General features: G+C 42.0%; 2 protein-coding genes across 12 annotated transcripts in view; one reads left to right on the top strand and one right to left on the bottom strand.

Annotated features, from left to right (window-relative positions):
- The window catches only part of LOC121718788 (NACHT, LRR and PYD domains-containing protein 3-like), a 1510793-nt gene that overhangs the window by 194773 nt on the left and 1302079 nt on the right, over positions 1 to 13941 (top strand). The gene's annotated exons all lie outside the window — the stretch shown is intronic.
- The window catches only part of LOC121718927, a 25316-nt gene continuing 12921 nt past the window's right edge, over positions 1547 to 13941 (bottom strand). For both annotated transcript variants that reach the window (XM_042104372.1, XM_042104370.1), the window contains exons 8-12: positions 13681 to 13831; positions 13227 to 13276; positions 5430 to 5534; positions 4951 to 5092; positions 1547 to 3333 (exon numbers count right to left, since the gene is read on the bottom strand). In XM_042104372.1, the coding sequence (XP_041960306.1) occupies positions 3221 to 3333; positions 4951 to 5092; positions 5430 to 5534; positions 13227 to 13276; positions 13681 to 13831 (561 nt within the window). In that variant the 3' untranslated portion in view covers positions 1547 to 3220. The remainder of the gene's footprint in view (positions 3334 to 4950; positions 5093 to 5429; positions 5535 to 13226; positions 13277 to 13680; positions 13832 to 13941) is intronic.

Raw genomic sequence — 13941 nt, 5'->3', positions numbered from 1 at the left:
GTGTGCGCATTCAAAAGTTCCCGGCCAAAGAAGACCCATGTTGCCGCTAGTTACTTAACGCCTAGGCATAACCTATCACACGGAAGCTAGCTAGCAACTTAACGCCTAGGCATAACCTATCACACGGAAGCTAGCTAGTTACTTAACGCCTAGGCATAACCTATCACACGGAAGCTAGCTAGCTAGTTACTTAACGCCTAGGCATAACCCATCACACGGAAGCTAGCTAGCTAGTTACTTAACGCCTAGGCATAACCTATCACACGGAAGCTAGCTAGTTACTTAACGCCTAGGCATAACCTATCCCACGGAAGCTAGCTAGTTACTTAACGCCTAGGCATAACCTATCACACGGAAGCTAGCTAGCTACTTAACGCCTAGGCATAACCTATCCCACGGAAGCTAGCTAGTTACTTAACGCCTAGGCATAACCTATCCCACGGAAGCTAGCTAGTTACTTAACGCCTAGGCATTACCTACCCCACGCCTTACTTAACGCCTAGGCATAACCTACCCCACACCTTACCTAACGCCTAGGCATTACCTACCCCACACCTTACTTAACGCCTAAGCATAACCTACCCCACGCCTTACTTAACGCCTAGGCATAACCTACCCCACACCTTACCTAACGCCTAGGCATTACCTACCCCACACCTTACTTAACGCCTAAGCATAACCTACCCCACACCTTACTTAACGCCTAGGCATTACCTACCCCACACCTTACTTAAAGGGGTGGTTCAGGATTTTGGACATAGGACCTCATTTCCAAGTAAGCAAGTGTGATATTTATCAGTGGAGACCGTTTTCAACACGTTTCATCCAGTCGTTCTAATTGCAGAGTTTGCAGGTGCTAGGCTAGCGCAAGTCAACGGTATGTGCTAGCCTGCCACTAAAAACAGTCTTACCTACTCCAAAGGACAATCGATGTAAATATCTGTGTTGATAGAATAGTGTAAGAAATACAACTACCCTCGCATCACGTTGCAATAGTTATACTTTGTTCCCTGAAGTTGGTAGTAGTCATTTTGCATCTCAGCGGCGGACTGATATTACCAAGGCTACTACTAGGTATCCCCATTGGAGTGCGCTTTACTGTTTACTTTTTGGCGCAGTACTACTAACTGGAGCAAGTATAATTCCGCCGCTGCTAAGACACTAGTCCCTCAAAATGTAATGCGATAGTTGAAATGCAAGGATAGAATAATGTTAGAAATAAAACTATCAATACAGACATTTACATCGATCCTCTGGCGTTATAATTTATTTGCCTTGGGTGTACTTTGGAGTGGGTAAGACTGTTTTTAGTGGCAGGCTAGCACATACCGTTGACTTGCGCTAGCCTAGCACCTGCGAACTCTGCAATTAGAAGGACTGGATGAAACGTGTTGAAAACGGTCTCCACTGATAAATATCACACTTGCTTACTTGGAAATGAGGTCCTATGCCAAAATCCTGAACCATCCCTTTAATGCCTAGGCATAACCTATCAGGGTTTATTGCTCTGAAACTCAAACTTGTAGCATAAATAACACACCACATGTTAGGAATCAAAAGGTTTATTTTTTTTTTGCAATCAGAAAAGTTGGATCTGCATTTATATGTATTACAATGTAACATCCAACATCATAATACAACTCATAATATCCTCTGAAACGTTAGCGTGTTTGATTGACATTGACAAAACCAAGAGGTGACATTGAGATTCCACGTTTGACGGCTGTCGAGCTGAAACGTTAGCGTGTTTGATTGACATGGACAAAACAACGAGGTGAAATTCAGCTCAGTCTCTGTGTGCTACATTCTTACTCTCAGGTATTTAAAGGTGATATACATAGAAACGGTGACATAGAACCCTCTTCATCTTGACTCTTGAGTACGCCATTCGTCCATTCTATGTCATCTTTAAGGTTGGAAACGTAACAACTCTTTTCTGCAGTGAACAGCACCGAACCAGCTGTGTAGCCATGTCTTTTACTGCCCAACTCTGGGCCTTTTACCGGCCAACTCTGGGCCTTTTACCGGCCAACTCTGGGCCTTTTACCGGCCAACTCTGGGCCTTTTACCGGCCAACTCTGGGCCTTTTACCGCCCAACTCTGGGCCTTTTACCGCCCAACTCTGGGCCTTTTACTGCCCAACTCTGGCCAACTCTGGGCCTTTTACTGCCCAACTCAACTCTGGGCAACTCTGGGCCTTTTACTGCCCAACTCTGGCCAAAACAGCACCGTCTCTGTGGCAGATTCAGGTTGCACCCTCTACCTAGTTCACAGAATTAGCCCATTTCACAAGATGGGGCCGCTGTGTAAATCAACTTCCTGTGGAAGAGCACTGTCCCATAGACAGCAAAAGAAAAGTCCACAGGAAAGACAGAAACAGGAAGACGTTTTACCCTGCCAATTAAGGCATCATTAACATCGATGAGGTCGGACACCTGGACACTGTGAAATTGGTCACTTGACTCTTCACTTGACAAGTGCTGCGCACGACAGCACAGACATGAGTGTGCGGTCACTTGCCACGCACCTCAGCGCCGGAGTTCTTAACTGCCAAACCCTGGATGAATATTGGATTTTATGGGGCGGCACCGACAAAATAGAACTGAATCGCAATCCACACAGCGACAGTGGCAAAGTGCGACGCTGGTATGGAAGTTGTATTGAGAACAATGGAATCTAATGTAATTGAATGTTGTTAAATCATGTTGGCACCGGTGATAAACATAGACAAACATCCAAAGCAGAGTGTAGCGCAATCATGTGGACCCGGTGTGTGCAGTGTTTTACCATGTGGTGTTCCACCCTACCTTGCTCAGAGAATCCACACCACTATTTACCTGTAAAATAGGTGAAAACGATCAAAGTCTTAATTGAACTTCCTGAATCTCCTTAAATGAATGTGATGACATTTTGAATTTGCAAAAGTTGTTTAAACTGACATTTTGAGGTTAAATCTGAAACATGTTAATGATGACGATGGGGCTAGGAACTGACATATTGTTCTCTCTCCCTCTTTTTTTTAAAAAAAGAAATGTTTCTATAACGCGTCAACTACTTAATTACATTTCCATGACCACCCATACTGAGCACATAACATCTCAAGGTTGAGCCTTATTTTTAACAAAAGGAATCTTTTTTTCTGTTTTATGTTACGAGGTTCTGAGGCAACCTCTGGAGTCCTCTATCTTCGAGAAACAGCGCCATCTGGTGTCAGGATTGATTAAGAGCCCCACTCTTTGTCTTGGTGACACAGCGCCCTCTTGTGGTTCTTCTGAGTGCTGTACATGGGGCTGAACTTATTTCTGCCGCCTCGCACACGGCCAGCACGGATCGCTGTAGATAAAGAGAGAGAGAAAGAGAGAGAGACAGAGAAAGAGAGAGAGAGGAGGGGAGAGAGAAAGAGGGAGGGACAGAGAGAGGGAGAGAGAGAGAGAGAAAGAAAGAGAGGAAGAGAAAGGGAGGGACAGAGAGTAAATAATTTAGAGGAAGGATGTAAATATATTGTTTTTGTATTATATACTTTATGATGTATCAGGCTTTAGCAGTGAAAATGTGTTTCCTCAAAGAATAACCTTTTACAATCATTTGGCTTTTTCCCTCAAAGAATAACCTTTTACAATCATTTGGCTTTTTCCCTCAAAGAATAACCTTTTACAATACTTTGGCTTGTTCCTTGACTAGTAGATCCTCAACAGCAGTTTCCTTTCACTCCCACCAGGGGGCAGCGACAGACCATCCAGAGGGACTAATGCAGTGGTTCTCAAACTGGGGGTGGCCAAACATATCGCAAAATGATTTGCAGTCTGAATTAGACATTTTTCTAAAGGTTTTTAGACCAACCTGTTGTAAAAACGGGGATATTTAGTAGCCGTAGATGTAGGCTTCCAATTCACAGTGTTTCCATAATGTTCCTCAGAAAGTGGATACTCTGTTAACGCAAACTCAAATATCTACATGATGCCTCTGCTTCCCATGCCCATCTTGCAACATTTTGAAAACAAATTTAGCCGGTTTGAGAGAAGGGGGTTGCGACACTGGACACTGAGATGTTTGTTTTGGGGTCGCCATACAAAAAGGTTTTTTTTGGGGTCACCATACAAAAAAGTTTAAGAACCACTGGACTACTGAGTCTCTTACATCTTAAGCCAAAATCTGTCTTGGTGTGTGTGTGTCAGAGTTTCCGCTTGAAAAATGGTGCCGGTCAAAGTGACCAGCAGAGGTTTCAATGATATCATTCGATTGTGCCACAAATGATCCACGGACCAGCAATCTCCTCGTCGAGGAGGCCCTAACCCTGCAGATCATAGACAGAGCATGCTCTGGGAACAGTACACAGTTGCATGTCCAGGGTAGCCATGGGAACAGAACACCGTTGCATGTCCAGGGTAGCCATGGGTCTGTCTACACAGAAAATGACAAGCGTCTTAGGGCCGCCCCCCCACACCTCCACTTCCAATGTCACTCATTCTGACACGACACTTCGGCTTTTTCTCTGGTGGAGGTGGAGCTGACTGGACATCTGAGCCGATTTACCATCATCCATCACGTATGGCCTCTAAAAAAAGCTTTTAAAGCTAGTATGCCTGGGCCTGGCCATGTTTGAACTGTCTCACTCATTCGTTCGTTATTTAACAGACGTGTTAAGCGTGCGCTTCCTATTTGAAATGCAGCATATGCGTGTTGTTTAATGACTTTCAAACGGTAGAGCCTCTTCCTTTAAAACATAGCCAGAGGACGTATTCTTGCTTTAGTATAGGCCTACATTTTCGGCTTATTCTCAAATTCAGACTGTGTTAGGGGGACGGGATTATTAGCCAATTTCAATCGGACAATTTGACTGGAGAGATTTAAATTTGTCGAACATTTCATTTTTTTTTCGGCCAATGTCCGGCAATTACCGGACAACAGAAACCCTGGTGTGTGCGTGTGCGCAAGTGTGTGTGTGTCTACCTTCTAGTCTCATCCCAACGCCTAGGCACTTCTTGAAGCGGCAGAAAGCACACTGCTGCCGAAGGATTTTGTCTATTCGGCAGTTCTGGGATTTAACGCAGTTGTAGACCTTGTTGGTGTGAGCAGTCCTCTTGAAAAAGCTCTGCATGAGAGACATGTCATATCAAACAACAACCATGTCATATCAAACACAAAGATAATCACAACAACCACTTCAAATATAAAAACAATCACAACAACCACTTCATATCAAACACAAAGACAAACAAAACTACCTTGTCTTATCAAACACAAAGACAAACAAACAGACTCACTCACAATTTGCACATTCATTTCAATGTAAATTCTACATCAATACATTTAGCTTTACTATGAAGTGATGACTTTTACTGATATTTTACAATGTGAATAAATATTATTGTTTAAACACTTAATTAAGAGTTAATTAAGTGTTAACAAACAAACAGTAAATAATTTACCTTGCAGCTTTCACATGTTTTGACGCCGTAATGGAATCCTGAGACCTTGTCTCCACAAACCGGACAGAGGTCCCCCGCCAGCTCTTGGCCTGCCATCTCCATCACCTTCACAAGTTGAGAAAGAAAATATTAAACCCTTTAAGGTTTTTGAACATTCTAAGTTTCGCAACAATAGAGTCCCGAAGCCATGACGTACACACACACACACATATATATATTTATATGTGTATGTATGTAATGTGTGTGTGTGCATATATATATATATATATATATACACACATCTATACAGTGGGCAGTGCTTCGACTTGGCCAGCTTCACTCGCGGTCCGCGCGTGGGATCACGCGGTATCACGCGACTTTAATTTGTATTTTCCCAGTGTGACGCTGCAACAACCCAAACAACCGGTAGATGGCTCAAGTGAGCAGGGTGTCTCGTAAAAAGAAATGGAGCCTGGAAAACCCTACACAGACTTCACTACAGACTTTAGCAGACTGGTTTAGAAATAATGTAATAGCCAGAAATATGCCTGCCCTGCCCTAATAAAGAAATATTTGGTTAACTGCGAGTGAATCCCGTTTGCAGCCGTAGAAGAAACGCAGGACAAATTAAACATTCTGGTTTTCTCCGAGTGCAACGATGATAAACAGACATCATTTGGACAAAATATAGAGCATATTAACCTCTGTTGCTCAGCCAAATGCCTTCCTGTTACGTCCTGTTATCACGGAGTTACAGGCGATATAACGATTTTTGATGGTCACAAGTTTACTTCATTAGCGGTTTTTTTTTGATTATTAAAGAGTGTTTTTCATTTAAAGGTTTGACTTCGTGCTTATTCAGTAGAGCATTTAGTGCTCTTCCCAATCCCAGACGTTCACATTGCATGTTTGTTTGTAATGGATGTAACCGTGAGATACGCTTGTCATAGGCGCCGATACCGTGGGTGCTCCGTCTCTCGGGCACCCATTGAAAACATCGAGCACCCACGTGTGCCAGCTTACAGTCCCGGCTAAATTTACATTCATTTAAAATCAAACATCGCAGTTTATCTTAAATTCAGCATCTCTCATAATGTGATTGGATATGTTGCTGTCAATCCCCTACTTCATATACTAACCACCAATGAGAGCGTCTCTCGTATGAAAATCCCTGACACTTCCCACCTGAATTAACGCAAGGCTTTGTCGGGTCTTTAGCCCCGAATGTTTAAAATGTATATAGCCCTGAATATCATTTTAAAAGTAGTCTGACAAAGCTTATTGTTTTGTGACACAGCTAAACACGGGTACCTCATAGAACGTCTATAACATAGCCTAGGTGGTCGCAACTCACAAAAGTAAGCAGATAGAAAGAACTCCCGCAAATCTAGCCTACAACACGCAGACAGCTTTATGCGCAGGGGAGAGAGCGCGCGCGCACTGTGCTTTATGATTGTAGCCTTCTGATGGTATCTTGCTAATTCACTGAACTGCATTAGGTGACACAAATGGTATTGCCTTTATCTTATAACTCCTTGTCTGAGCGACTACCAGGCCTATGGTTTTTAAAAGTCAGATGTTCCCTGACAAAGACATTCGAAAATTAAGAATGTTTATCGACTTGAAAAATACACTAATTTTTGCAAACTCCCTTCATTCAGCCCTTGAAGACATCGCGGTCTGGTGCGCCATGTAGATCGTTTCTCGTACCATTTAATTTCTCAGAATTTAGGTCTACTAGGCCTACAATAACGTCATCACCAAATACATCTTTTATTTTTAGTTGATCAACCACAAAGAGTAGCATAGGCCTACTGTGCACAGTGCACTGACGACTGTAGCAGCCCAACGTAACCAGTTGTTGTAGATGAGAGGCAAACCCTTGTTTCAGATAGCCTGGACAACATGTTACCTGGGTGTTGCCTACATTATTAATTAATGGTAGCCTACAATAGTTAATTGATTCGCGTAACATATTAGTTGGCTCAAAGAGTAGGGAATCAAGAATCCAGTTTAATGCTAGTTTTTTATTTTTTACATGTCTTTTGTCCGAGTGGCTGTAATGTAGCCGAGCGCTCATGGCGTATGAAAAGCGACTTCAAACCGACTAAAACAACTTGTTTGTGAATGTCTGACAACTGCTGCAGCGCATGCACGCGCAAGGAAACCAGTAGGTGGAGAAACCAGAAGGCACAACACCGGAACGATTTTAAGGCTATTTCGCATAGGCTACTCAATGGTGCTATTTCACATGCATTATAGCGACCCCCACTCACCGGGGTTAGTGGAAGGTGTTAATAGACGATTGGCGTAGCCTACAGTGGACTAGGGCTGTCAAAATTGCTCAAAAATGACGTTTGAATATCCCCTCTAAAATAAACACATGTATTCGAATATATTGGAATATCTAGGCTATATTATTTGCACATTATGTCAGTGATGCGCATCATGTCATCTGTTTTTAACTTTTTGTATGGTTATTGCTTGACAGGGGGGATCCCAAGCAGCTTTCAGCCATAAGGCATTTCCTAATTCACCTGACACTGATATTCAAAATGTTGAAACTATTTCGGCATAGCCTATAAGCAGTATAATTAAATGTAATGTTAGTTGTAAACAAACGGGCTACTTGGTGAGGCTTGGCCTCACAGATGCGCTCGTGCCTTAAATGGCAATACAAATCTTCACGACAGGCCTATTAACTGACTGCCCGATTCACGTTGGCTGGGGGGCAGGGGGGGCCATCAGACATTTGTTCCCAAGGGTCTATGAATTGTTAACCCGGCCCTGCTCCCAACGAACGCAACTTTCCACCTCTGAGATAGCTGAAAAGAAGTCTAGAGGACTCCTAACTCACTAGACCTACTTACTGTAGGCTGCGCAAACCACAAGCCTGCATTCGAGGCGGCCTTCTGTTGAAGAATTTTATATAAATCCTGCGCTAACAGTAATCCTCCTACCCCCGCTACCACAGCTGTGGATAGTGTGGCATGCTCACGCTTTATGTCTCCTTCTTGCAAACTAGGCCTATAGCCCAACCATTTACGTCTTCAAAAAATAACAACTTGCCAGATATGCCTTCATAAATTTAGGCTTCATTCAGCATTTTGTTCTTCCACTGGAAATGACTCTTCTACATTTGCTGCCTGCTGCATCCTTTCTGTTTGTATTGTTTAGAAAATGTTTGTCTTAATGACGAGTTAATGCATTAAACATTGTTTGCTGGTAACCAGCCACAAATAGCCTACAGATTCTTGCGTGCCTTCTCTCCAAAATGTGCCCGTTCTATAGGCTATCCAAGTGCATAATTCTGCGGCATAAAGCAGATGTATGTATTGTACAGAAAAATAAAAATAACCTGTCAAGCAGTCAATTGACTACATTGCAGTCAATAAGTAGTGCAAATTATGAAACCAAAACGTGGGTCATAGTTGTCTAAGCCTCTGCTGTGAGGCCAAACCCATGAACAAAGACGCATTGATATCTGCAATAGTTTTTTTTTTTTGGCGAAACAAGCTCACAGCCGAACAAGTCATACTGAAGGGAGAGGCAACTGGCATGTGATCTCCCCACGGGCCAATGGATGTACAAGTTTTCTCCTGTGCCTACAATATTTAATCCAGTGTTTTGTCAAGTTGCAAAATGCTATTCGTTTTAACAAATTTTTATGATAGTATGAAGTACTTTTTGTATAGGGTACTAATTAATTAATTGCTTTATACTCAATACTTGACCAATGGCTATTGCATCTGTCTATTGAAAGTGAGAATGTGGCATGTGATATACTGTGTAGGCTTCATAAAATAAAATAAAATAAACAGATTGCTAATGGCCTACAAGCTGATCTGGGGGGCGTTTCCCGTACAACTACGGAGGTTAGCTTTTTACTAACAGGATGCATCGTTCAACTAACCAACATGTAAGTTACGACTGTTTCCCAAAACTGTCGTACTTACATAGTACTGTAAGTTTGGACCATGATAGTTTCCAAACTTCAGTAGTCTGGACTAAGGTAGTTAATGACGTTTAGTAGCACGTGAACGGGCACCTGCACATTCTTCTGTGGCGCATTGCGTTAAGGCCGGCAGATGACAGCCGCCGTTGCACAGCAGTTACCAGTCCCCTGTCCAAGAATTCGAATCTGGGTTAAGACGTTGACAACAATATTGACATTGTTGTTTACCTAAGTTTATCTTTTGTGCAGATCATATTATCAAAATCAGAATCAGCCTTCTTGGCTTGGTTTGCGTAAACTAACAAGGACCCCCCCCCCCCCCCCCCCCCCGCCCCCTCCATGAAAATCAAAGGCTACATATTCTCAGCTGACTCGTCAAAAAGTGCGCACCACCTTATTATTATCTGCAAGTGTGTGACTTTTACTTACGTGCACATGGCTGCAAATTGACTTTTAATTTATGTATTTTCTGCCTTGGGCATTTTAAAATATGGATGTATGGTGGTTAGAAGTGTAAATATCAATTAGAAACCTAAATATATTTATAATTATTAATTTGCAAACAAATAACTGGCGTCAGTGACGTCTTTGACATGAAGATCCCTGGAACTATGCTTCTAGCATTCTACCACAGGTCGAGCGGTGAAGTTGTAAATACACAACTTTACGATAGTGGTTGCGAACGTTCGCTGCTACTATGGTTTTGGGAAACACTAACGTAGTGGAACGATGCATTGGACTATGTAAGTTCCAAATATGAATGTAATTCTGTGGCATAAAGCAGATGTATTTGTTTATTGTACAGAAAAATAAAAATGACATGTCAAGCAGTCAATTGACTACATTGCAGTCAAGAAGTAGGGCAAATTAATTTACGAAACCAAAACGTGGGTCATAGTTGTCTAAGCCTCTATTGCATAGCCTGTTAAAAACGTCGCCAGATAGTATTAAATCGGCAACAACATTGTTTTCTGCAGAAGCCTACCCAAGGCTACAGATTAATTCTGAACAGTTATTTCTCTACTGGCTCAATTATCACACCACTGTTTTGATTTGCGTAGTTGCGTTAACCCCAACACTGACAATAATGTAGACAGCAAATTTCGATTTCGATTTTCGTTACCACCGTGTAGTCAAGCCCAAGTAGCCTAAATCGAGGTAATGTTTAATTATGCATGATTTATTTTGTTATTGAATTCGTAGGCTGGGATTACTCAGGGGAACAATTATGTTTAATGGTAGATCCTGCTTTTTCAGAAGGGACCGCAGGCAGAGCGATGTACAGTGGTAGAGCGACGCACAGTGGCTGAAAGTGGTACTAAAGCTTCACGCAGCTTCACACAGCGTAATGCGCGAATGAAGTCGTCATTTGAAAGCGATGCCCACTGTAGCGTTGCCAAGGCAGCAATTTCACTGGATCTAAACAAATCAATCTAACCATTGAAATCGCCATAGCGGTGGCTTTCTTAATCTATTTCAATAATTTTACAACGTTTCTAAGACGTTAGTATATTTTTTTACACTGTAGGAATCACATACTACAACATATATTCATACCAACATGATCAAATTCGTGACTACAGAGTTTTATCTTAGCATGGGTTTCCTCCGTAAAAGAGACCTGCATGTAACTTCACAGCATGCGGTTAAAATCCTTAAATTCACGGACGTGTTTTGGCTTTATTTTTTTGGCAAAAAACGTCGCTCTTAACAGCCACCAGTCTTTGAGAAGACGTGAAATATCCACTGGAATTTTGTTTCTTTCTATTACACCTGCCAGGGAATCCGTGTTATGTGGCTAAGCTGCTGCCTAGCAGGTAAAACACATTTAAATGGATATATTTATTTTTATTAGCTAGAAATGATGCCACATGTCTAAATTCAATGCTATTTATGCCACTTCGAAAGTTTGTTTAGATCCAGTGATTCTGCTGTCATGGAAACGCTATGTCACACTTCGGGACTCGTTCTTAAATTCTATGTTGAATTCAATGAACCCAGATATTCTTTAGAACGTTCATTTCCCAACATCCCTTTAAGGGTTAATAAAACCCCTCGTAAAAAAAACTCCATTTGGTTTCATTATTTCAATGTTACGTTATGGCTATGTCCACACATAAACATGTATTATTCAATACGGAGATTTCTAATTCACTTTGGTGAAAACGTTTTCAGTCACAGAAGATGGCAATAAGACCTGTGACTTCTCCTTAGCCTGAAATGTTTTTAGGTCTCTGACTGACCAACATTGGCATCTGAATGATTGACCTGTTCTTCAGCCATTAAGAGCTGTTTTGGCATCTGATTGATTGACATGTTCTTCAGCCTTTAAGAGCTGTTTTGGCATCTGATTGATTGACATGTTTTTCAGCCTTTTGCGCATCCATGTGGACGGAATTATTTGAAAATACAAAGAAAGAAAAATTGGACAAAGCCTAAAATGCTCTAAGGGACTGTCCCTACCTGTGGACAAAGCCTAAATTGCTAGTCTAGGGGACTGTCCTTACGCGTGGACAAAGCCTACAATGCTCTAGGGGACTGTTCCTACTGTTCCTCCTCTGGATATGAGCGCCAGCTAAACTACAATGGGTTCCTTTAACAGTTCCATCTGGATATGAGCGCCCGCTAAACTACAATGGGTTCCTTTAACAGTTCCATCTGGGTTCACTTGCAGGTCCCAAACCTTTTTACGATTTTAAAATTGAGTGACATCATAAATCGTAAAACTCGGACGCACTACAATATTCGAAAACAATGAGGATCTCACACAACAGGATTGTTTATTAAGATTACCATCCCGAGGTTTTAAAGGTGCCATGTGTAAGAATTGAGGTAAACATATCCAAAAAAATGAGCTACACGCACAAAAAAGAATGAGAAGAAATAAGGGCGATGAAATCACTAGCCACAGCCCGACAGGTGTCATAATACCAGTTTCGGCCATGGGAGGTGGTATGCGGACAACATAACCGCCAGCCAAACTGCAATACACGTGTCTTGGTTGTTACTCTGGGTAGACCAACTCACTTTCTGGAGGTATACTGCCCCCATCTTTTATGGAATGTGGAGTATGAGTTGATTTTTTGCCGGACATTACACATGGCACCTTTAAAGCCTAAAATGCTAGTCTAGGGCACTGTTCCTACGCGTGGACATGACACATGGCACCTTTAATGAATGAATGCACCGTGTTTCAAGGAAAGCAGCGAATGTATCCAATCCGGTCCCCTACCCGTAAGGTCTTTTTTAACAAATTACAAATAATAGTAATAATAATAGTAATAATAATAATAAAAACGCATGTGTTGACAGGGAATTCACTATGAACAGAATCGAGTTGTATTGTCAGAGGAAAATCTGCAACTCTGACAATCATACGAAGTCGCCTTTTCACCAATTAAATTACAATTATCAAACTTCACCGTTGGCCCACCTAGGCTGCTGAAGTCAAAGATCAGCCTCATTTCACAATATCAAGCCACACGCACTGAGCTTTGGAACAATTTAGCCTACTACTGTAATAGCTTTTACTTATACGTTTAACATGGTTATTAGGGGTGTAAAGATTAACCGATACGTATCGGTATCCGTTTTTAACGTGTAAGATACGGCTACATCAATACGTGAAGCCCCGTATCGTTTAGAAATTGCGTCGTAAATATCAAACATGTTTGATACCTCCGATCCTCAATCGGGCACTCATGGAACCACTAACATTCTGTCTTTAAACATCTCACACTACAAGACAATCAGTTCCGATCAGGCTGTAGGAGTGAACGCTCCCGACACACAAACACACATTGTGCACTGACAACCTTCTAGAGTTAATTTCTGAATTATATTCTAGAGTTCAAATACTGTACCCGCATGAGATCAGAGAAGATGGGTGCTGTTCTGGGGTCTGCTCCTTTTGCTGCAGCAACAGAAGAAGAGTTAGTTTAGCCTGTGTGTGTGTGTGTGTGTGTAATATATATATATGTGTGTGTGTGTGTGTGTGTGTATGTATGTATGTGTGTGTGTATATATGTGCCTGTACGTGTGTATGTCTGTGTGTGTGTGTGTGTGTGTGTGTGTATTTGTGTTTACTATGCGAGAGTTGGGGAGAACCGGCACAATAGTACTTTTCTATTCTCTCCGTTCAAACTCCATTTACACAAAAACGATAGACTTGAAAGCTATGAAATTTAGCCAGAAAGCAGTCATACATGATCATACTCCAAGAATGTTGAAACAGAATTCAAGCGATATTGCGGTAATTTGTAGGTGTGTGTGTATGTGTGTGTTTGTATGTCTGTGTGTGTATATGTGTGTGTTCACCTTCATCTTTAGAGACTGGAGCCTCCAGCAGTCGCTGACCGTCAGACGACACCAGCGAAGTCTGAGGACTCGTCTTTTTTTGCCTGATGACCAGTGAAGTGCTCGCTGAAACCGACGTCTGAGCCTGGGTGCGAGGCGCCAACAGTAGAGCCTGGGTGAAATGGACACTTTTATTCGGATGTCCTTAGCATTAAATGGGTTAGTTAGCAGTCTAATTAGCATTAACATGTCAAATCACATAGGTTAGCAGCTTTATTAGCA

The sequence above is a fragment of the Alosa sapidissima genome, chromosome 9 (assembly GCF_018492685.1).
Source record: "Alosa sapidissima isolate fAloSap1 chromosome 9, fAloSap1.pri, whole genome shotgun sequence".
Lineage (NCBI taxonomy): Eukaryota > Metazoa > Chordata > Actinopteri > Clupeiformes > Clupeidae > Alosa > Alosa sapidissima.
The sequence above is the reverse complement of the archived record's forward strand: the minus strand, read 5'-3'. Positions and strand labels throughout refer to the sequence as shown.